General features: G+C 39.9%; 1 protein-coding gene across 13 annotated transcripts in view; it reads right to left on the reverse strand.

Annotated features, from left to right (window-relative positions):
• SGIP1 (SH3GL interacting endocytic adaptor 1) overlaps positions 1-21,937 on the reverse strand; it is a 193,899-nt gene that overhangs the window by 62,187 nt on the left and 109,775 nt on the right. For all 13 annotated transcript variants that reach the window (XM_072974259.1, XM_072974258.1, XM_015240188.3 and 10 more), the window contains 3 exons: positions 4,846-4,870; positions 3,826-3,877; positions 2,451-2,536 (listed from right to left, as the gene is read on the reverse strand). In XM_072974259.1, coding sequence (XP_072830360.1) covers positions 2,451-2,536; positions 3,826-3,877; positions 4,846-4,870 — 163 coding nt within the window. The remainder of the gene's footprint in view (positions 1-2,450; positions 2,537-3,825; positions 3,878-4,845; positions 4,871-21,937) is intronic.

The raw sequence follows: 21,937 nt of genomic DNA on the forward strand, positions 1-21,937 counted from the left end.
GCTTCAAAAATGAAAATGCCTCAATTCTGTACAGTGGTTCTCATCTTTAAAGGATTTTGCAGGGTCTTTAAACAAAATCTTTTACAGCATCATAAAGAAACACTGAATTATTCAAAAAAAAGTTTGATGAACATCTTAAGAGAACCAGAAAAATAAACAAGGGCATAGACATCTAAAGTAAATCAGGGCAATGAGGCATTAGGCTTAAGGACACTGAAGCTCATGTTTCTTCTATTTCTTTCATCTGTTCCTTCTGATTTTTTGTTGTTGCTATGGTAATAATGGAATGAACTAGCTCTTCTCAGCACCTATCATGTGCCAGGGTCTGTGTAAATACTGCTTGTCATTACGTTGTAAAACACAGGCTGGGAAGTTAGTTGGATGTGGATGTGAATCCAGCCTCCAAAATTACTGTAGGACCTGGGGCAGCTCATGTGACCTCTCGGCTTCCTTTCCATCCGTGTAGAGATAATAAGTTACTAAAAGGATTAAAAGAGGTAATATGTAGAAATATAATGTATATAAAATGCATATAAAACACTTATCACTAGGCCAATAGCTACTATGATACATTTTAGTTCTTACCACACTTCCACCTGGCTGATGTTAATACCATTTTCAGGAAAGGAAACCAAAGATCTCAGTGGTTAAACGCCTTGCCCTTCAAAATTCATGGTGGAAGTAGAGGCGCTAAGATCTGATCCCAGGCATGTATACTGAACCCCCAAAATGCATATTTCCCTCCCAGGTCTTGTAAACCAGTGATAGAAGACTCAACCAAAAAAGTAAGAGTGAGTAGGTAAGAAAGGTAGGTGTAGATACTAGAAGGTCTAGTATGCTTGGTGCAAATGTTGGTACTTTGCAGAACTTCAGGGGCTGAAACCACCTGAAGAATAATCAAGCCAGGCTCGCTGACAAGTCCAGGTGTGCATCCCCTCCTCCATCACAAACCTCCGGGATGGTCTTAGCTCCTTTTGGTTTCTAACAAGAAAGCAAACAGTCTCCAAAGATGTGAAGTGGCCTTTTGTTTTTTCATGGGTTCAGTGGGGGATATCACCTTGATTTTTAAGAACTATTTTCTATCTCGCATACCAGTTTCCATACTATTTGGAATTTTTAAAAGATCGGTAGATTCAAATGCAACATTTCAAATCCCACCTTCAGTCATTACACATATACATCATGATGGCGTTAAAAGCGAGACTGATCACAGATGAGTTAAAAAGACCACAGATAACTTCACCACAGGGTCACCTTCACTTCTGCATTTTAAGTTGTAGACATTTCAGTCACTGAAGGTATATTTGGAGATGTTCCTTATACATTTTCCTAACCGTATCATTAAAAAATATTCAGTTGTGGCTGACTGCCGGCTGTCTCCCAGGGTCCATGCTCCATTTCTTCTATAGTTCAAATTTTAGCTGGCCAAATGGCCCTAAATTCCTTCTGGCGGGCTCTGCTTGGAAGTGATGTGGTCCCTTCCAGATTTTGCTCTTGTAAGGACTGGTAGTGAGTCTTATTATCCTTAACACTGAAATTTAATTTCCTTCACAACTGGGTCCTGGAAAAATAACATTTTAGGCTGCACATGGCTGGGCACCCGGTCCAAGGCCTGAGGTGGCACTGGAGTCAGGAAGGCAGGAAGTTCAGAGCCCCCCACACCAGCCCGTTAAAAAGAAACCTTCTATTATACACCTACCATTGTGCTCTTAAATCAAATAACTTTTACACATTCCGTATTACCAAACCCAGCTGCTGTAGGTACATGCTTTAGACAAATACATTTCAGGAATAGATTAGATCCCTTTTTTAAAGAATTTCTTTTATGTCAGCAAAGTAAACATGACTTACAGCCATCCAAAAAACATTAATTTTTAAAAGTTAAATATTTAATCTAAGAACTTAAAATTCCTAGGGTAAAGCCAACAATAACAGCCGAAATGACATTTCTCCCCTAACATTTTATTTTTAAGTTGCTAAATGATTCAAGGGCATTCCTGGGTCCTGAGCCTGCAAACAGAGTCTTGTTGCGTGAGCAATCTCAGTGACACCTCCAGTGATGAGGTGGACAGGAGAGGAAGTGTGGTCAGGGAGGCCAGATCGCAGTGACAGTAACCGCGATGGGGAGTTTGAAGGTCTGGCTCCATGATGATGATCGTTTGGCTCCTGGAGCACTTACTCCCCGGCCAGTAAGCTGCATAGATTTGCTGTAATTCGTACAGACCTCTTTTGAAGAGTGAACTTGTTAGCGATTAGATACTTATGGAGGTAAAATTTCAAATCCTGAAACACTAGAGGTTTGCCAATAGCACCCCTAGATCAGAATTATTCTTTCATGTGCAGATCTGGTGACACGTTAAAAATACGCCTCAAAACACATACATTTACTCTAGGTAAGTGATGCTTCAATGAAAAGAAGATCCATAGATCTAATACAGAGTCTTTCCTACCTTCTGTCTTCTGTTCATCAAAAGCTGACTCTAATGGTGGGCCAAAGAGAGGAGCAAGCGCCGTGGTGTCATCTGGAGGTTTTTTGCTAAATCATACACATTAAAGGAAAATGTAGAGAAAAGACATATTAATGTTAAAAAGATGTACAAGCTTTCAAATGTTTTTCATGGTCAGGCAGGTGTACGTGTGTGCACTCGTGTGCATGTGTGTGTACTCAAGCTTCCAAGGGGCTAAAAAGTATATTTCAGAAGATGTCAACGTATGTGGACAAAAGGGTTGGTAACAGATAAGATGCCTGGTTCTCAAGGGGGGACCAAGGGGCTGCTCCAACAGTGACAGGATGAAGGCGAGAAACTCTTTTAAAGCATCCTGATTCTCTATACTTAGAAGAGGTAACAGTAGAGATAACAGTTTGTTGCAAAGCACCTTACTCTCTGTGATGTAGTTAATGCGGTTTATGATTAGTGAAAGTCAGGCATAGGGAGGGTGGGGAACAAGCCACCAGGCAGTTTGTGTTTGAATAAGAAACTAAGTCCACCAACTTCTAATTTTCCTCCCCGCCCCAATCCTCCAACATAGTAGCTTAGTTGTCACTTCCTAGTGCCTTAATACTGCACATCTCAGAAAGAGAAGAGTATTGAGAAATTGGGGGCAAAAGAAGGGTAATATGTTAAACTTGCATCCTTTCTACCAATTATTACTTACACTTATTAACAAAAAGCTGCATCATCTTCTCTATTTCTTACCCAGACCTGATTCCCCTCGTTGGTTCTAATGAGTTTGGGATGTGTGTGTGTGTGTAGAGTGGTAAGAGGTGAAGGGGAGAGGGAAGGGGTCAGAGAAGGAGGGACGATTAAAAGGATCCAGGCTTTAGATAGAAATAGAAGTCTTTTTTGGAAAAAAAGGTTTATTTGTGAAATACTTACTTATTCCAAGGAATACACAGTGTAAAATGTTTTGCCAAAAAAACAAAAACAAAATAGAAGAGTCCTTTGGTGTGAGGCAGACAGGATGTATCACAAAGTTGTATTCAACTAAACAGGCTACATACGATTTATAAGGCAACATAATCATATTTCAGATCAGCATTCCAGACACCAAATGACATCTTCATGTAGGCCTTTAACCTCTCATTAGTGAGGGGCTGCTCATTCTGATGGATGTTACTTTAGATGACTGCAGAGTATCTCCCTAAAGGTCTCCCTCAGGCAGCACTTAGGAGAAACGGTAGCATATTAGAACCTGCTGTGATGTACACAGAAGGGCAGGCCCTTTGTTATTAGAAGCTGAGAGTTTAGGCCAAAGGAGCTTTGTCTTATTGTTAAGCGTGCACGATGCTGGACATAAAACACAGCTAACGTTTTTCACACTCACCTTATGAGTTCTGGAGTTGGCGTGGAACGCCTGGGTCTCGCCACTTCTTCACCTGATGCACAGGACAAAGGAAGTTTTTAGGCTTCTTCTTCTTTTTTTTTTTTTTTTTTTTTTTTTACCATTTTTCTCTTTTCTGTCTTATGAGCTATGTTTGGAAACACTTAGAGATTTGAGTCCCATCAATAAGCAACTCTATGAAAACTCTGCAAAACGAATCTAGAAAACAAATTCTCTGCCCTGGCAATACAACAGCCATATATCAGGCATATGTAGTAGCATTTTCTTTGGCATTTGTATGACCTAATTAACCAAGGAATTACCATGATAAGCCATCAAATAGAAGATCTGTACCCTACAGAGCTCAGTGGAACAGCACATCTTTCTTTGAATGTCTGCTGCCTTGATCCATTCTGTTCCCAAATTACCATAAGAGAATACTAAGCCAGGCCATATGTACAGAGTACATGAATCCAGCATTCTCTGCCTGTTCTTTTCTTGAAATACCAAGAAAATGTTTTACCTCTAACTAGGAACCATTCATTTAAAATTTCCTAGAATGTGCTGGATACAGCAGAAGAAAATCATGCCACGTGTAGCTATAACCTATTTCGTATCACTTTAATTTATACTACTATAATTTTCGTATCAAATAACACAAGAATGGGTAAGCTGCTTCTGTCTTCAGTTCATGCTAGCATCCTCCTCTCCTATCCCAATCCATAAACACACGCTTGATTAAATTCATTTCTAAAATCAAATGATACATCGAGTTGACAAATATAGAAAGAAAATAGCAATGTTTATCCAAAAACATATTCACTTTCAAGATTTAAACATTAATCATTCTGAACCCACCGAGCCATTTTATCATAAGATTTCACTGCTGTAAAAGTAAGACATTTGAAAGCCTCCGAAATCAAGCCCAAGAGTGTGTAAGTCAATGCATATATGCTCCAAGATCCAAGGAACTGTTCCTTCTTTTAAATCAGACTCTATTTCTGGTAGCTAAGATATACTTACTGGATAAGTTCCTTTTAATTGCACCCTAGAATTAGAAATAGACACTATAAGGTTTAAGACCACATATATGTTATGTACAATATGTATATTTCTGTTATTGCAATTAAACTGAACTCAAAAAAATGCAGATGGGGAAAAATGATTCTTTTTCTCAGAATTGCATTCAAGTTGGAAATTGTAGACATATACATACAAATCAGTTTTTCATTTTACTCAAAGATTATAGAGGGGAAGAGAGGGTAAATAACAAATCTTCCAAACCAGAAAAAATCCCTTACCTGGGTAGATTTGATAAATTAAAACAACTATTAAATAGTCCATTAAAAAAAAAAGAGCCCTTGATATCTAGCAGACAAGAAATTAAATTCAAGTTTAACTCATGTTTGATGTTTAAAAATTATAGAATGTATTCTGGGTACTCTCTGCTCTTATCACATGGGGTCCATAAGTCGCTCATAGAAATAGTCATTAGTTTACTAATGCAAGTTTTAAAGATACGTGTGGCAAATGTCAAAGAGAAGGAAAATTTAAAGGCATTACCACTGAATGGGCTGTTATATTCAGAGAGCCAGAGAATTCCATTCTTTCCCACCCACCTCCCTACCCCAGTTTCCTTTACTTGCCTGCCCTGGGGGCCACCGATCTATCAATTGGGAGTCATTTCTTCAGCGCAAGGCATTGTGATCCTATTGGGATGCAAATTGCCTTGGCAGGAATAGTCTGAGAAGGTCATTTTCAGATTTATAATGCCCTAGTCTTTTTGATAAGAGAGGACTGATTAGACAGAAGTTTTTATTCAAAATCACCATGAAAGGTTCTTAGCATAGGCTGCTTCCAGAAAAGCAGAGCACTAGAAGGTGGCCTCACAAGGTGGGGCACGGGCTGGCAGGATCTCCTTAGGAGAATGTCAGGGACAGAACTCGGGGGTGGGGAAATGGAAGTGTAAGAAAGTTTTCCAGAAGGCATGACTCTGAGTTTGGTGGGTGATAACCAAATGTACAATTGTTTCTACTTTCTGACTTTGGTGAAGGCTCAAACTGTGGTTACTCATGTTTTCTTCTCTCAAATGATAACATTAACAAGTCAGGACAAGATCTAGCACCTCTGTAGCAGACTTATAAGAAGCCCTTTTCCCTCTTTCCTAAGAATTTATCAGAAGTTTTTCTCATTTTGAACTCATTTACGATAGAGGAGCAGTTTCAGTCTGAATAAAGATTCACTGGTTGCTTTTTAGCAGCTCTCTCAAACTATATTTTCTGGCAGTCTGCATGTGTGTGCCACATAGACACTTACTCCATTATTAGTAAAAACTTTTTAAATTCATAAATATTTATTTTAATAGATAAACATTTTAAATCAATATTTTAATTAATTTTACAAGTTTTGTTAAATTAACAAGTTTTGTTTTGTTTAATTAACAAGTTTTGTTAAATTAATTAACATTTTAAATAAATATCATTTAAATCAGCTACAGTCAGTATCAGAGCTTGGATACAGGTTGGCTTTTGGAAAATAAGAATCTATAGACAAAATAATAAGAGAACAAATTATTTAAATGGCATTAAAATGTTTTTCTAGGTTAAGGAGCCTTGGACAAAATTTTATTAATAGGGTCTGAAGGAAAAGATACAGGGGTTTTAGTTTGAAGAAGTCAATCACAAGGTTGACATTGAGGGAATAGGACTCACCTGGTATAGTGAGACCTGAAATCCAGGAGTTAGGGGACCCCAGAGGCTACATTGAAGACCTTTTGGTTTCTTTGTCTTACCCTTTTGTTTAAAATGTTACACTTGTGAAACTAAGAAAGATACAAAGCTTCTTTGGTATTCATTGCTTCCTGGTAGATCAACTCATTTGATAGATATTTATTATTGAGAAGCACTAGACAGGAAGCCCCTGTGACATTTTTATTCAATATTCCTTGTGAATGAAAAATCCCGTCAAGTGCAATCAGACATGGCAGAAATATGCAAGAAAACTCTGTTGTTTAGAAATGAGAAAGAATAATTTCAGGTCAATTTAGAAAGGAACAGATATTCACTCCATCAGCAGAAAGTCATTAGCAACAGAAAAGCAAGTCCTGTTGTCTCTGGATCTGGCATATAGACCTTCGATGGCCTTGATGTCACAACAGGACAAATCTAGAACAAGGTTAAGGTGATAACGACCACACAAACCACATTCAGGAAAACAGCCCATTGAATTCTAAAACCTTATCCTCCCCAAGTGACCACATTTCCCTCCTTGCAATGATTCTTTTTATAGGTAGATTGTGAATAGACTGCCTTCATTTTGATTTAGTCAATTCACTCTTTTTCCTTAAAAAAAAAAAAAAGAATCTAATGTGTCATAACCTGAGTGTTACCTAACCGTGGGGTTGGAATCATCCACCTAGTCTCCGAAGGTGCTATGATCATCAACTCTGTGGCTTAAATAGAGAACCACAGCTTGCCAGCTGGTGTAGAGCATTTGCCTCAAACAGTATTTGATTGATCAAATTGGCACAAGCCTAGGGATATTTCAGAAAGCACTGTTTCATTCCATTTCCTCTTGCAAGGCACTGACCAGGCAGGTGGGGATCATTTTAAACATAGCAAAGATCCTTCTTTTTGCTTCTTCAAATTCATTGCACTTTCAGCCTGAGGAAAATGATTGATATTTATTCTGAACAATGCAAACTGGTACTGATTTGCCTTCAGTGATGAAATATATATATGTGACAGCCTAGAAACACTGACTTGAAAGCAGGGCTCTTCCTCCGAAGATAGAAATTAGGATTATGTATTATTGTATCTTGGCCAATATAAGGTATGGTCCAGGGAATTATTTTAAATTCAGGCTTAAAAACAATGTGGCTTACAAATTGTTTCCTTACTTCCCTTTATAGGTAGATTGTTTTCTTATTCTTTATGATCACATTTTACAAATGTCTATGGTGCTTTCTGGACAACCTCCAGATCTCACATACACACACATACCACACACATTTTTCACATATAGCACTAGGAGTTGGGATACCTATGTATTAATTTAGTTTGTTATGGAAAGTGCTCTAATGATCTGAAAATATGCTCTTGACACACATAAGACCAGAAACTTTCAACTACTAAACCTAATTCATCTGCCTCATTCATACTGAGTTACAAATTTTACAAGAAGCCAACCTGGCCACCCTGCCTTGGCAACAATTTTCACTATACATTTTTAAGGTAAAAATGTTGAGGGTTCTTACCGGGCTGCGCCTCTGTGATCAGCAAAAAGGAAGAGAGAACAGACACCTAGTCAGAGAATGATGGATCAGTCAACAGGCTTGGGTAACAGAAGACTTCATCAACAGCTAACCAAACACACACTCTGAGTAATCGGGCCAAAGAAGGACAGGCGGTCATTGTGTTGGTGGCTTACTTAAGCCAAAAGGAGGTCTTGGAGAAACTTAAAGAGAATCCATCCACTGCACAGTATAGCTTTGCTAATGGGAATGTGCGAGTTTCAGTTCTACATACACAAAGACAAAGTAGAAACATACAAGAAAATTTCACTGGCAGCTCTTCATGCCTTGTCCTGAGATGTTTTTCCTCCATATCGTTTGGGAAGGGGCGTTTTAGGGAATAGGTAGTTCAGGGAACACTGTTTCCCCACACAACAGGGTATTAGTAAACATCACAGACATAATACATTTCCCACATAATCAGGGCTTTAATTAGAATCTCCAAAACTCGGAGGGAAGGATCAGAGAGACCTCTTCTTTGCCTGGCTTTTCCCTTTAGCACTCTGTGGAGTGAGTGCTGCTGAGGACATTTTTAAAGCACATGTTCTTGGTCTGGTGGTTTGGGCAGTCTCCAACAACGGGTAGGATGTGGTGAGGAGATGAGGAGCTCCTGGCAAGTGCAGGTGGGAATGAAGAAAACCATCTAGCAGACACGGAACACTGGTGGACCGGGTGATGCGTGGACAAACAGACATATGACTTCTTTCTTTAACTCCTCAATCCTGGCTGCTACCAGTTTACCCCAGTGCTCTCTAGTTGCTCTCCATCTTTAGGATGTTTCTGCAGTAACAAGAGTGACTATGATGTGAGTGGGGCAAGTGCTGTTGCTCGGAGCTTCCCTTTCAGGATATGAGCTTGCCCATGAATTCACCAGAGGCTGTACCGGGGACACAGTGCTGGCCAAATCCTAAAATCTGGGCAAGAAGCACAAACGCAAAAGTATCTGGAAGGTTGCATAAATGAAAAAGATGTCTCTATTCTCCAGAATACAGACAAGAAACAAAAAGCTATAGTCTTCTATACCTGGGAGGCCTCCATGGATATATAGTCCAGTTGCCTCTAAGATACAGAGAAGAAAAAGAGACTAGAAAAAGGGTAGAACCAGAGTCAGAATTGAGATCTCGGGTCTCTCATCCTCACATTCTTTCTCGGACACCAAGCCTGATGCTGTTGGAGGACTCCTAAAGCAGAGAGCCAGGAATGGTTACTTTTCAGACGAGTATCAGTCAGCAGCTAGGATTTTAGACATATTTACTCTGGTCAATTTTACTTGTAAAATTTTAGACTTTATTATTCACCATGTTTTCCCAGTTCTGTTCCATATCGATGCCACTTTCTTATGAATCTGTTTATCTTCATGGATGCAATTTAAATAAAGTCAGCTATGACTATGTATTTCTGGGCTTAAATTCTTTTACTGACAAATGTACCCTGTGTTTGGAGACAAATTCAAGCCCTCTTTTATATAAAGGTTTTGACTTTATAATTCTTTAATGACCAGGCTAAAGTTCTTCTCTAAAGAAGAAAAGATGGGGATTTATGATTTTTAGCTTCAATTTCATGGCAAACAATTCACACTTAAAAGCAGCATAAATTACAGCAAAGAGGGGATTCAAAGAGACACAGTTTTCCCCAAGATGATTAGGAGAAATAATGCAAAATAAAATGTACATTGCAACCATGTAGGCAGAACGTCAAATTCAAGAAGTTTTATTTAGGACTATAGAAAACAACACTTTTCAAAATACTTCTAATTATATTAAGTCACCCAAAATTAAGTTCAGTGAGTTAAAAACCTGTATATTTTAGTCAACAGTTCCTGTTTGTCTTCTTTCCTAGTAAAAGACAGCATGGTTAAAAAAGCATTTTGGGAACTCTACTGCCAAAACGCCTTCATCAAGGTCCAGCTGTTTAGAGTCATGCAGTCACAAGCTTGCTAACCAGAATCCAGAAGACCCAGCTAAAAGCTGTGGGAAGGTCAGAGCCAGAAAACCTCAGGTCCATCATTAAAAGCTATCTGAAACCTTAAAAAGCAAAGGATCCCAGAAGTCAGACTGAAGGGCTTTATATATGTTAATTGTCATCATCCAGGTTCAGAAAGCAGTTGTAGGCTCTGCTGAACAGGGACAGCAAGGCCATTACCAGCCAGGAGGGAAGGGTCTTTCCTGTGGGAAGTTTTATTTTACTCTTTCTCCTGTTATTTCCCAAGAACCTTGAAGCCTCGAGTGGTCTATCTTTGCTCTACCACTATATAGAACTGGCTTCGAAAAAAAAAAGAAAAAAAAAGAAAAAAAAAAAAAGAACTGGCTTCGAAGACGGAAGGAAACTCATTCAGGGTCTGGTCCTGATAGATTCTGTAAGCTGAACTCTTTCTGTGTTAAACTGCAAACTCGGTAGCGTGCAGGGCAAGGAGCAGGGGTGCCGTGTGTGAGGGCACACGTGCTTCACAAAGCTCTGGGGAGCTAACCTCCAGGTGGGCGCACCCATGTTTGCAGTGTAAAAATTTGGACCTAGGGCTGCCAGATCTTCAGAGTCATCAGAGAAGATGCGTATCTTGATTTTTTAAATTAATTTCAAAGATTCTGTTTTTCAAACGGTGCTGAGATTGTTTTTAACTACACAACCAAACAAAACATCCATTCTGTTGTTCAGAAGCTGCAGGTGGTCAATTTGTCTCTGATTGCAGACATTTGTATCACACATAATAAGCTCTCAGTACATTTGTTTGTCTACTGTTATTACTTCACTTGATTACTCAAACAGGGACTTTGCAATTGGTCTATTTGTTTTCTGCACAAACTTCCTGTGTTCCTGATTAAACATTAATTGTGCAATTCCTAGTCTTCTCTCGATCTTCTGATGCATCCTGGAGAAGGTATTGAAAAACATTTTATTTTCTCCTCTACTTCCATTTTTATGTTCAGCCTGGAGATAAGTCTTACTTTGTACTTTGACGCTATTTTCAAAGTGAGTATGCACTACTGATTTATGATTTGGTTGCTAGAATGAAGATCTTTGGTCAGAACATTTTGTATTTCTACAATATATATACTTTGCTGTATGAATATGCCCTCCTAAGAGAAGATACTTCTGGATCTGTCCTCGAAGTACCCACTGTGTCCTTACCCCACATCAGCTTTGTTTGGTTATTTTTTGCACAAAAGGATTAATTTAAATTCAGCTAACTTTAGTCCTAGCCAATGCGGGTGTTTTAAGATATATATAAAAAGAAGTAACCAAACACAATCTGGCTTGTCAAAATCACTAAATAACCAGCCTCAGGTCTTGAAGCTTTACAACATCCTCATTTGCTAAAAATTCAGTGCTGTAGGGAAACAGGAAAAGGCGTGAAAAGCCACAAAGCGCCAAACAAATATTATTTTTATACAGTCTAGTCACAGCAAACTCAGTGATTCAGTGAGAGAATTTTCTAGGAAAGAATTAGAATATATGATCATTGTGTTTATTATTATGATCCTAGCCAATATTCTTATTTGCTCTTAAATGTTTTAGGGTGAAAACAATCTATCAGGCAAGCACCTACGGGAAGACACCTCCCCCCTCCCAAAGGTATGCATTTGTCTATAGTTGAATTTGTTTCTGTGTCTGTTACAAGTCAGATGACAGTGAATGCCTATCACATCCAGCAGGGCTTGGAGAGATGATCTTCTGAAACTCCATTTGGGAAGAGAGACAAAGCGCCTGTAACTAACCAAGATACCACTAAAAGTTGAGTGGGCTGAGCATCAACAACGTGGACATTTCCAAGGAAGAATGAGGCAGGCGCATAGGAGAGGAATCATCCTTAAAGACACACAGCTAGTGAGGAAAAGAACACTTGTGGTTGACATTGCTGTCAGAGCAACACAGGAGGAGGAAAAATAATGAGGAACAAGACATTTTTAAAGCACCACTTTAGGTAACTTCAGGCCACTTAGTATTTCAATTGGCCAAATTTGGATAATTCAGAGATAAATTCAGGGTCAAGAAGAATAAATGAAATTGGCAAAATACAAAGAAAGGTTGTTGAAGGGCACCAATGATACGTATGTCACAGCATGTCACATAACATATAATTGACTCCCAATTACTCAGAAGTAGGTCATTTAGTTTAGTAATAATAATTATAATAGGTGCTGATTTTATTCTTGCAAACAAAAATCACTGGGTCCACATTTTGATAAATTGCAATGGTCTGACTCTTTTTTAGTTCTTCCTACATCTTCTTCTCTTCCTTCCTCCAATCACATGACCTGCTACCAGTGCATCTCCTGCGCGTGGTACAGGGACTGCCAGCTTTGGGTCAATGGCAGGATGGGAGGTTACAGCACTGATTGCAGCATCCACTTAGGTGAGTTAAATAGACAAGCAACCACTTTGTGGTGCGTGTTAACATGAAAACACAACATTTTCATATTTTCCAGTGGAGAGGTCACCTGTGTCAGCTGTGTGTCAGCATCCTGGGAACATCTTCCCAATAAACCAGGCAGCCGAGACAAGAACAATGCATTTTTTTTTTTATATAGATCTGTTTCATTGTTGCTTAAAAGAAGAAAAAGATGGAGGTACCTCGTATCCAATTTGTGCTACCAGTAAGAATTACCCTGGTAGTAAAATGAGCCACGTAAGAGATGATTCGCACTTTATAAAGATCTTCCTTCTCTGTCTCTGACAAATCCAGGAGGGGATAATTTTTCTGACTAACTGGGGAAAAAAAAGAAGAAAAGAGGACAACTTCCCTTTCCTAGGCCACCTTCACTAGCATTCACTCAGGAACATGCTATCATGTTGTACGTCCAAAGAAAATTAACTTAAAAAAATGTTTGCCTAACTCATGGTAAGTATATGTAGCTGGACTAAACCAAGTGGAAGCTGCAATAAATGAAACTTAATACTAAAATATTTAATTATATGCCTATGACTGAGGCAGAGGTGAATCTTTACAAAATTACCCCATGGCCCTTAATCACAGGCTTGTAAAATCACTTAGCAACCAACTTCCTTTTTTCCCCCCCATAGGGCATAATTAGCCCTTGCCCTGGTTCATAAAGGTTTGTTTTTAAAGTTCAGAATCGGTTTTAGGTGTTAAATACAGTCAGTCATCAGATATACAGAACATGCACAGAGTAAATAATGTTTGGCCAAGATATAGAAAGGACTTATTTCTTACCGGACTTTTCCTCTAAAAGTGCAGGCATGGGGAGGAAAAAATAAAGAGACAATGAAAGCGATGAAAGGTATATTCAAGAAGAGACAACTCAACGTTCAGAGCAACCTTCCTTAAAGCAGCTCTCCACGGCATTGCTCTTACAAATGCTTCCTGTGGGTGTCTGATCCGGCCATTTCCCGGCTGCTGGCTTTATACCACCCCCAAATATGCCACTTTGCCATATTGACTGTTTTGAGCTGTCGGCACATGAAAAGAGCAAACGCAAGGAGAGGCTTTCTCTGCACTCCCATAATCTGCCTACAGATACATCTTCCAAAAGGAACTCAGTATTCTGAAGAGTTTCATCAACCGAGCAGGACTGACTCATCAGAGGACAGGAGACCAGACGGTGACACCATGTTCAGAGAAACTTTATCACAGACTATCATACTTCTTATCTATGCTTCTAAGGGCCCATTCATGTTCCTTAAAAATCATTTACTCTCCCCGAAGAAGCCTCCATCTCTATGAAGATGGTGTTCAATCGTAAGTTCTGAAGCCACTTCTTTGAGTTACCCATTTTTCCAGAGTATTGGCCCGTTATACGTGAAACAGACATGTTAATAGACTTATGTTCATTTTTCTGTTATTAATCTTTTTGCTAAAAAGTCCCAGCTGGAAAGCTAAAATGCTTGAAGTAGTTTTGCATCCTCTACAAATTCAAGTTATAAAGGGCATAGGTGTGGCCTCCATTTGAGTACATTCTAAGCTTGCTTTTGAATGGTTGAATTTTATCAAGTAGATCTGTACTTTGAAAATAGAAGATTATGCTTTGTAATATTGAAAGGAATTGGAAAATTCCAGGAACGTGTTGCAGATTTTCCAAAATTTCCAATCTTATCAGGGAAAACTGGCATCTATTATCTTCTCCCAAGATACCCTGGCTCAAACTGTCAGTTCTCTCTTCTCATTTTTCACTTGCCCCCACTCCCCATGGGCAATTACAAATTATTTTCCTGGTGAGTGGCCCCTGGCCCCCTGGGAGTGCTCTTTTATTTCCTCAGCAACTGTCTGAATTTCATTTCATTTCTTGCTTACAGTAGTATGCACTCCTTCAGCCTCCTCCGTGTTTTGTATCCTAAATCCATCCTTTGTACTACCCGTAGAATTATTTTACAAAAATACTGAGGTGAATGTATTACTCTGCCCATTGAAAACCCACTATTCAGAAAACAGAATGCAAGCTTCATTCTGTCTTTTAATGCCTTCATGATAGGCTCTGGCTTCCCTCATCTTCCACTGTTGTCTGCATGAAACCTACACTCGGCTGCAGACCCTCCTTCATGTCTCCCGAAGGTGCAGTCCACTCACATGTGTCCCTGCCTTCTGCTCCGGCTGCTTCTTCAGCCTCCAGTGCTTCCCCCTCTCCCTTCACTACTATCTCACTTATTCTTCAAGGCCAGTAACATTTCCTCCATGAAGCCTTCTCCAAGCTTTCCAGTCAGAATAAATCATCCCCTGGCGTCTCTAGCCTCAGAGAAAACAAAGGCACACGTTGCTAGTATATTTTTTGCAGTTCTTATTTTGTTCTGTGTTATTTAGGTGTCTCTGTTTCATTATCCGTTCTCAGTAATGGTTATGCATGGATTCGCTGAGCCCCAGCCTAGTGCGAGGCACACAGTAGGCGCTCAGAGCATGTTTTTGAATTTTCTTTTCATGGTCATTAAAACATGATACAAATGTATGAAGCACAGTGTCTTTTAAAATATAGAAAGATGAACTGGTCTCTGAAATAAGGCTGAACTGTATACAGCCTGAGGGACGTGGCCCCAGTTGTGGTGGTTCCTTTACCAGCTCCTGTAAATGTATCACTGAGCACCTATTTGACTGTCGATCTCTCTGCCCGTTAGTGAACTCAGGCGCTAATAGATGATACAAAGGCTCCAAGGAAGTGGCACAGGTTTGCACAAACATTAGTGTAGAGCTATGTGATCAGGTCTCCAGGGTGGAATGTTCTCCTATAGCAAAAAAAATGACTACTTCAGAATAACTGAGGCTCAAGATAGGACCCACAGCCTTGGTGCTGCTTTCAGACTAGACCCTAACAAATAGCACAGAGAAATGAAAAATTTTAAGATCCAAGTCCTCAATTTACAAACAAAAGAATTTTGGGGTTAAATAGCTTCAAAGGAGTTGTCATGGAAGGAATTGCATGAGTTTTTACATATGCAAATTAGCTTAACCCCTTAATTTCTGGATGCTTTTGAGCAAGTTACACTGTTCCTCAATCCCATAGTTTGCAAAGCAGGGAAGACTGCTCCCTTGTAGAACTGTTGTGAAAATTAAAAGATGTGGATGGCAGTGACGGCTAACGTTTGCTGAGAATTTACTATTACTGTTTTACCTCGTGAGGTTGGTGTCATTATCTCCAGTTTACTAAGGAGGAAAAGGAGGCTTGGATGAGTTCCAAGGTCACCTGGTTACAAAGATTCAGAGCTGGGACTGGATCCCCGCTTGTCTAACTCCAGGGAGCCGGGTTGGGGTGGGCGCGTGGCAGAGCCCAATTCCCCTAAACAGACTGAATCCAGTTTCAAGCCCTTAGGAGCACTGGGATTTAGAAACGACAGAGCTAAAAGCTAACAGATCACAGAGCCTGAAAGATAATCTTGGATTTTTCCAAAGGAAGGAGTTTAATAGATCACGCCTGTCTATCATCGCAGGTCTCGGAATGAGCTTTTCAGCAAGTAAGCTTGTGTTTCTTGGCATGATTTCAGACCTTGTAATTAAACGCTGATTGTAAGGTAAATTTCTCAGCCTTTTTCTAGAATGAAATGCATTTGATTAAATTAGAATTAGAGGAATAAACATGAACACACAGATGATAAGGGCTCACCCCTCACTCCTACTCCAGGCTCTATGATGATTAAACCATCTTTACTCAACACGTTGTTTTAATTGTTAGCAGCTATCAACACCTAGGCGATGACCTCTTGGGAGTTTCTTCAGAATGTTGAACAAAGTGAAAAACATGACAAGACAATTCTCTTTTGGGGAAAGCAAAGATATTTCTTGATTGAAAAAGAGCTAATCGCATCAGAGTTATTTTGAATTATGGAAAAGATAATAAAAGGACAGAAAAAGAGCTTTATACCTCCAGGTACTCGTGTTCACAGAAACAATCTGGATTGAATTTACATACATGTAAAATATAACCAGTGAATTGTCTCTAAGTGCAGGGATGTTCCTGTCTGATGGTCTGAGCAACATAATTCTCTAATTTGCAAGCCTTGTTGAAAGGTAGCTCAGCCTTATGATCAACGGCTTTCCGAGGAGCCCAGAGACCCCTACCCTCCGCAAATGGAAAATCTCTCTCTGGCTGCATTATCCCAAATCGCTTTTTAATGCAAGCAGTCATTCAAGTTAGGTCTTGTCGAAGCCTTCCTTTCTGCATGAAGGGCTGGAGATCAGCAGCATTTAAGACTGAATTCTGTTTAAGACCCAGAGCTAAAGCTAACAGAAGTGAATAGAGAAAATATACACCACAGTTTCAATGATCCTTCCATGGAGATTTTGTGCTCTAAATATACCCCCGTCCTCTTAATGAGGAACTGAGTTGCCATGGGAATTTTTGGCATCAAGTTTTATAGAGTGGGATCAAGACACAAAAAGCCAGATCTAATTTACAAGCTTTTTAAGAGTCTACAATTGTTTAACCTTAAAAATAGGATGGCTATATTTTGAGTCTTTATATTTTAACAAATGAGATTTTCTTATTGATGTAACTCCTTCCTATCAGTTATGTCTGACTAGTCAGGTATTCACAAGGAGCAAAAGGATGATTTAGTCATTTATCAAACCATTAACGAGTATTCACTGGGCACCTAATTAGGACCAGACACTGTTCCCGGTACATTAGTGAGCAAAGCAATAGGAACAACAGACAAAGCTGCTCAATGAGCTTTTATGGGGAGAGGGAGGAGATAGATTATAAATAATAAATATATAAAAAAGCAAAGTATTTAGCATTTTAGAAGATGATATATGCAATTTTAAAAAGTAGAGCAAATACAGGGGGTTTGGGAATGCCAAGAAAGAGAGCTTTGTGACTTTAAATAAGATGGTTAGGGGAGAGCACATTGAGAAGGGGACTTGACGAAGCACCTGAGGTTGAGAGGGTGGTCGCAGTGCCACCCTGGGGGAAGAGGGAACACCCAGGAGCAGGAGGGAATGGAGTGAGAAGGAAGGGTGGCAGGTGTTAGTCTGGGGTTGGGGGTGTCCCCGCCACGAGGCTCTCAGAAGCTACTGTAGAGACCGGCTTCCCTCTGCTTCAGCGCGGCTCATGACTGTTACTTATCAGGAGTCCTCAGCGTGGACGTTTGGTCACTGTTGGTTGTTGAGAAGAGGCATTGATGAAACAGATGAAACAAGCCAGAAAATGCCTGGAGGGCACATATGTTGTTGTTTTTCATTACTCTTTGGAAGCTTATTTTGATTCCCCATGTACCATGTTAAAAATAAAATAATAAAATAAAATAAAGATGGGCTTCCAATGGGCTAGGAGGTAGAAAGGGAGTTTCGGCGGGGCAAAACAGAGTGAGAGCGGTCCATCTTGCCTTCCCTCTGTGCCGGCCACTTCAGGACAAGTAGCTCAGTGCGGCGTGCACAGCTCTGTACCACTGCTGTGCGGGTGGCTGATTTGAAGCAATAGTTCCTAAGGCCCATGGGCAGTTAGTGACTGTCCTTCAGACGATATAAGAGACAGAAGGAAATCTCACCTTCATTCTGTTTAGAAATGAAATCCCCCCTCCCACCACTCCACGTCTGAGGAAGCATTTTCTGACATAATTAATATGAGTGATTCACTCTCTAAGATTTTTTTCTAAAACAATTAAGAAGTACATTCATTGCTGTAGATTATTTCTAGCACTAAAAAAATTCTCCTTCAAAGAATAGGATAGATGTTTTTTCATACTGTTACAGTTATTTCTACACTATAATTTGTATATTTATAGAAACTCTTTAGTATAAAAATAAATGGTATAAAAAAGGTAATAAAGTATATATCCTTTATTCTCAAGGTCAGGGACCATGAAATGACTGAAATCTGAGACTTTAGATGAGAAAACAGGCACCTCATTAGAATGTATGGGGTTTGGGGAACAGAATTATGAGAGGAAATTAGCACCCACAGAAAATAAGAACACATTAATAAGCTTTAGAAAAGAACTTACAAATAACTCCTGTAAGAGAATAAACAAAGTTAGTGCTCATATTGTTCATCCATTCAATAATGGAGAAACACTTGGTTGAATTGAAGGAGAAAAGATAAAAAATTTGCTGTCTTTATAAAATAATGCGAGAGAGATAGGTTTCATTATATCACAGTGAAACACCAAGTTCTGTATAATTTCCCACAGTGACAAGCATCCATCTGTCCAGTCAATGAACAAGTATCTTCTAAGTACCTACTGCATGTTACTCAATGTCATAGGCTCTTGAGGAAAGGCCCCATTAAAGAAGGACTAAGAACCTATAACTTCTGGATGCAGGATTAATTGTTATAAACCCAATACATACTGAATTATTCACAAGTTCTGCTTCTGTTACAAACTTATTTTCCAAAATGATTGCTTCTTTACAGGGCCCATTCTACCCTGATTACACCATTAGCTAAGAAAAATGGTTTTAAATTCAACTCCATACCAGTAGGACTAACACAATCAAGACAGAAGAACTTGAAGATATAAAAGCTAGCTTTTTTGATTATAATTAGCATTGTAATTAAAAGCATATAATTCAAGAATTTGCTACCTCTAGTTGAGGACACCCAAACATTTTTATGCGTCAATATTGTGGGTATATTGTCTCATTCAATTAGATTTTAAGTGAATAACAGAAATTGAGGGTTTAAGATCTCTGACCCTGTTGTTCATGTTTCTGGAATGCTCAATCAGATCGGGTGGTCTGAGACAGTAGAACACAATAAAAGAATTTAGAGTCATGCAAGGAAATTCTCTTATACCTTACATAGGGAAGCAAAATACCCTGTATTCAGAGGGTACAACCAACGTTAATTGGAGAAATCATGACAAAGGTGATCCAGGTTGAACTCATTTTCTGCTCATTTTCAAGGAGATCAAAACATACCACAGCTCAGAGATTTCTTCTTACTACCATGGGTGGGGGCATAAGGGTTTGAAAAAAATGGTATTTTTATTTAAAGATCAGGAAATGGAAGCAACAGAGAATTCTCTAGGAAAAGTAATTAGTAATGAAAGAACAAACATTCAGATATGAAAGAAACTCTTCTGCAGATGGTCCATAGCTTATTATAATGTAAGAAAGAGAAGAATATATTTTGAGACAGTTAGATCCCACCCATTTCCCCATCTATTTTTCTCTCTAAGGCCTGGAGAAAAGGAGGTACATCTCACGTGCCACTCCTAGGTGGTTCTGGCCTGGCTGCTTGCAGCTGTGTCTGGAGGGGGCTTCTCAGACTGCATATGGGATGTGGGACCCAGTTGCAATGTCTACTGAAGGTCTGGATGGGGAGTGGCAGTTTCCGTGCTCCATGCTTGATATTCCTGGTCTAGACCCAACCCAAATTATGTTTGCCCTATGAAGTCTCCTTGATGGGTAGAACCCAGATTGAGCCTCTTCCTTCCAACTTGCTGCACAGGAGGTCTGAGCTGAACACTTAGCATCAGAATGCATGCCATCTTTAGCCTCCCCTTGCACCGTGCAGAGTTTCTACTGGGAGCAAATGCCAGCGTGTAGGAGACTGAAGCTCTCCTCCCCCACTGATGACTCTTTGTTTTTACTGAACTCAATGGGGTGCTGAACCTTCTGTCAAAGTGAAGACAGGAAAGGGGGTGGTGTTACCAAGCAGCAGCAAATTCAGGGATTTTGCTCTCTGGCAGGCTAATTTGGGGGTGGCAGGGTGGGTGGGCCACCTGGAATAGGCAAACAGCACCAGATCGTCCTCAGTGGAAAGCTATCTCCCCCTCCCCTTATTTTTTGATTAAATAACTCCACTATGGATAGCACATCTCCAGGAACAAGATTAAACTAATTGCCCCTTCATAACTCCATATCAAATTCTTTAACTCCTGGTATCACTGAATTTTGCAGGGGAAAGGGAGGCGGCATGAGTGCACATGCCAGGGTAGGTCAACTCCTACTCGCTCATTTCGCTCAGCCCTCTTCTCCTCGACTTTGCTCAAGTCCTCCCTCACTATTTTTATTTTCTTTCTGCCTCCCACAAGTCTCTGAACTTAGGGAAGAGGGAAGTGGAGCTCAAAAGGAACCGATGCTTGTCGAGCCCCTTCCTCAGTGACAGACACCGAAGCAGGCGTTTTGCAACATTATCTCCTGTCATCTTTACATCATTCCTGAGAAGGTAGAATCATTATCCCCATTTTACAGACTTGGGATCCGAGGCTCTGAGTTAAGGAGTTTGCACGTGGACACGCAGACAATAAGATACAGACTCAAAGGCCTGTGTTCTTCCTCCTTAACCAGAGTGCTTCAAGGAAGTGCTCTTTCTTGGTCTGCTCGCTGCACACTCAACCTGCCCCTAAAACAGAGAGCTTCCCACAGAGATTCTTGGGCCAGAATTCATAGCAGAGCATTAAAACTGAGAGGGATAGAAAGATAACTGAATCATAGACCCTGATTCAATGTAGGTGAGAAAATACACTGTGGTTTTAACTTCACAGAAAAGAGGCAGATGCTGGAGTTTGAGTCCAGGCCCCCGAACCTTCAGCTGCCTCTTGATCTTTCTGAGTTGATTCCTTCTGTAAAACAGGGCGATCACCACCTCCCTGTCTGCTTAGTGGTGTACCTGCTCATTTCATCTTTCCGGTTGTGACAGTGGTTAGAAAACATAAACCACTGTTATAATGAACTGTTGCCATAAAAAATCCTTGCTGACTGATTGATTGATTGATCAGAGGGAACTGAAATAGATGAGTCATAGAAAGACAAGTTGTCATTCCTTAACATCTAAAACAAAGGAGGCACAGCAGCAACGCAGCCTGACTGACCTGTCAGCTCAGCCTCACTCTCCCATCATGTGGAAGAAGGCATGGAGTAAGTAAGCACCACGGTGTGGTATGGAGACTGACACGGTCCTAGGCACCATCAAAGTGATGGTCTTCAAAGAGGCTGTGAGTACTCAGAAATTATTTGTAAAATGTTTGAGATGATTAGCGAGCTTTTAATGTAATTTTCTGGGAAGAGAACCAATAGCTGTTATCAAAAGTGGTATAGCATAGTGGTTCAGAGTTCTGAATTAGAAGCCAGAACTTCTGAGTTTAAATCTGAGCAACTTCACTGACTTAACTGTGACATCTTGGATTAGCTGATTAATTCTTTTATGCCTCAGTTTTCCTATCTGTAAAATGAGGGTAATAATCATACCTATTGGGTTGTTGTGAGGGTAAGTGAATTAATACATGTGAAGCATCTGACACACAGTCAGCACTCAGACTTTCACAACTGCCAACCACCAACACCATCACCATCATAAGTTCTCTAAGTGGTCCGTGACCTTGGAGGATGTTTACAAGGAGTCACCATGACACACACTCTATTGCTCTGACTAATAATTGCCATCACTCACCAAGCAACTCCTCTGGGCTTTACATACATAAATCTACTTACAAAGTACTGAG

Source organism: Vicugna pacos, chromosome 13, assembly GCF_048564905.1.
Source record: "Vicugna pacos chromosome 13, VicPac4, whole genome shotgun sequence".
Classification (NCBI taxonomy): domain Eukaryota; kingdom Metazoa; phylum Chordata; class Mammalia; order Artiodactyla; family Camelidae; genus Vicugna; species Vicugna pacos.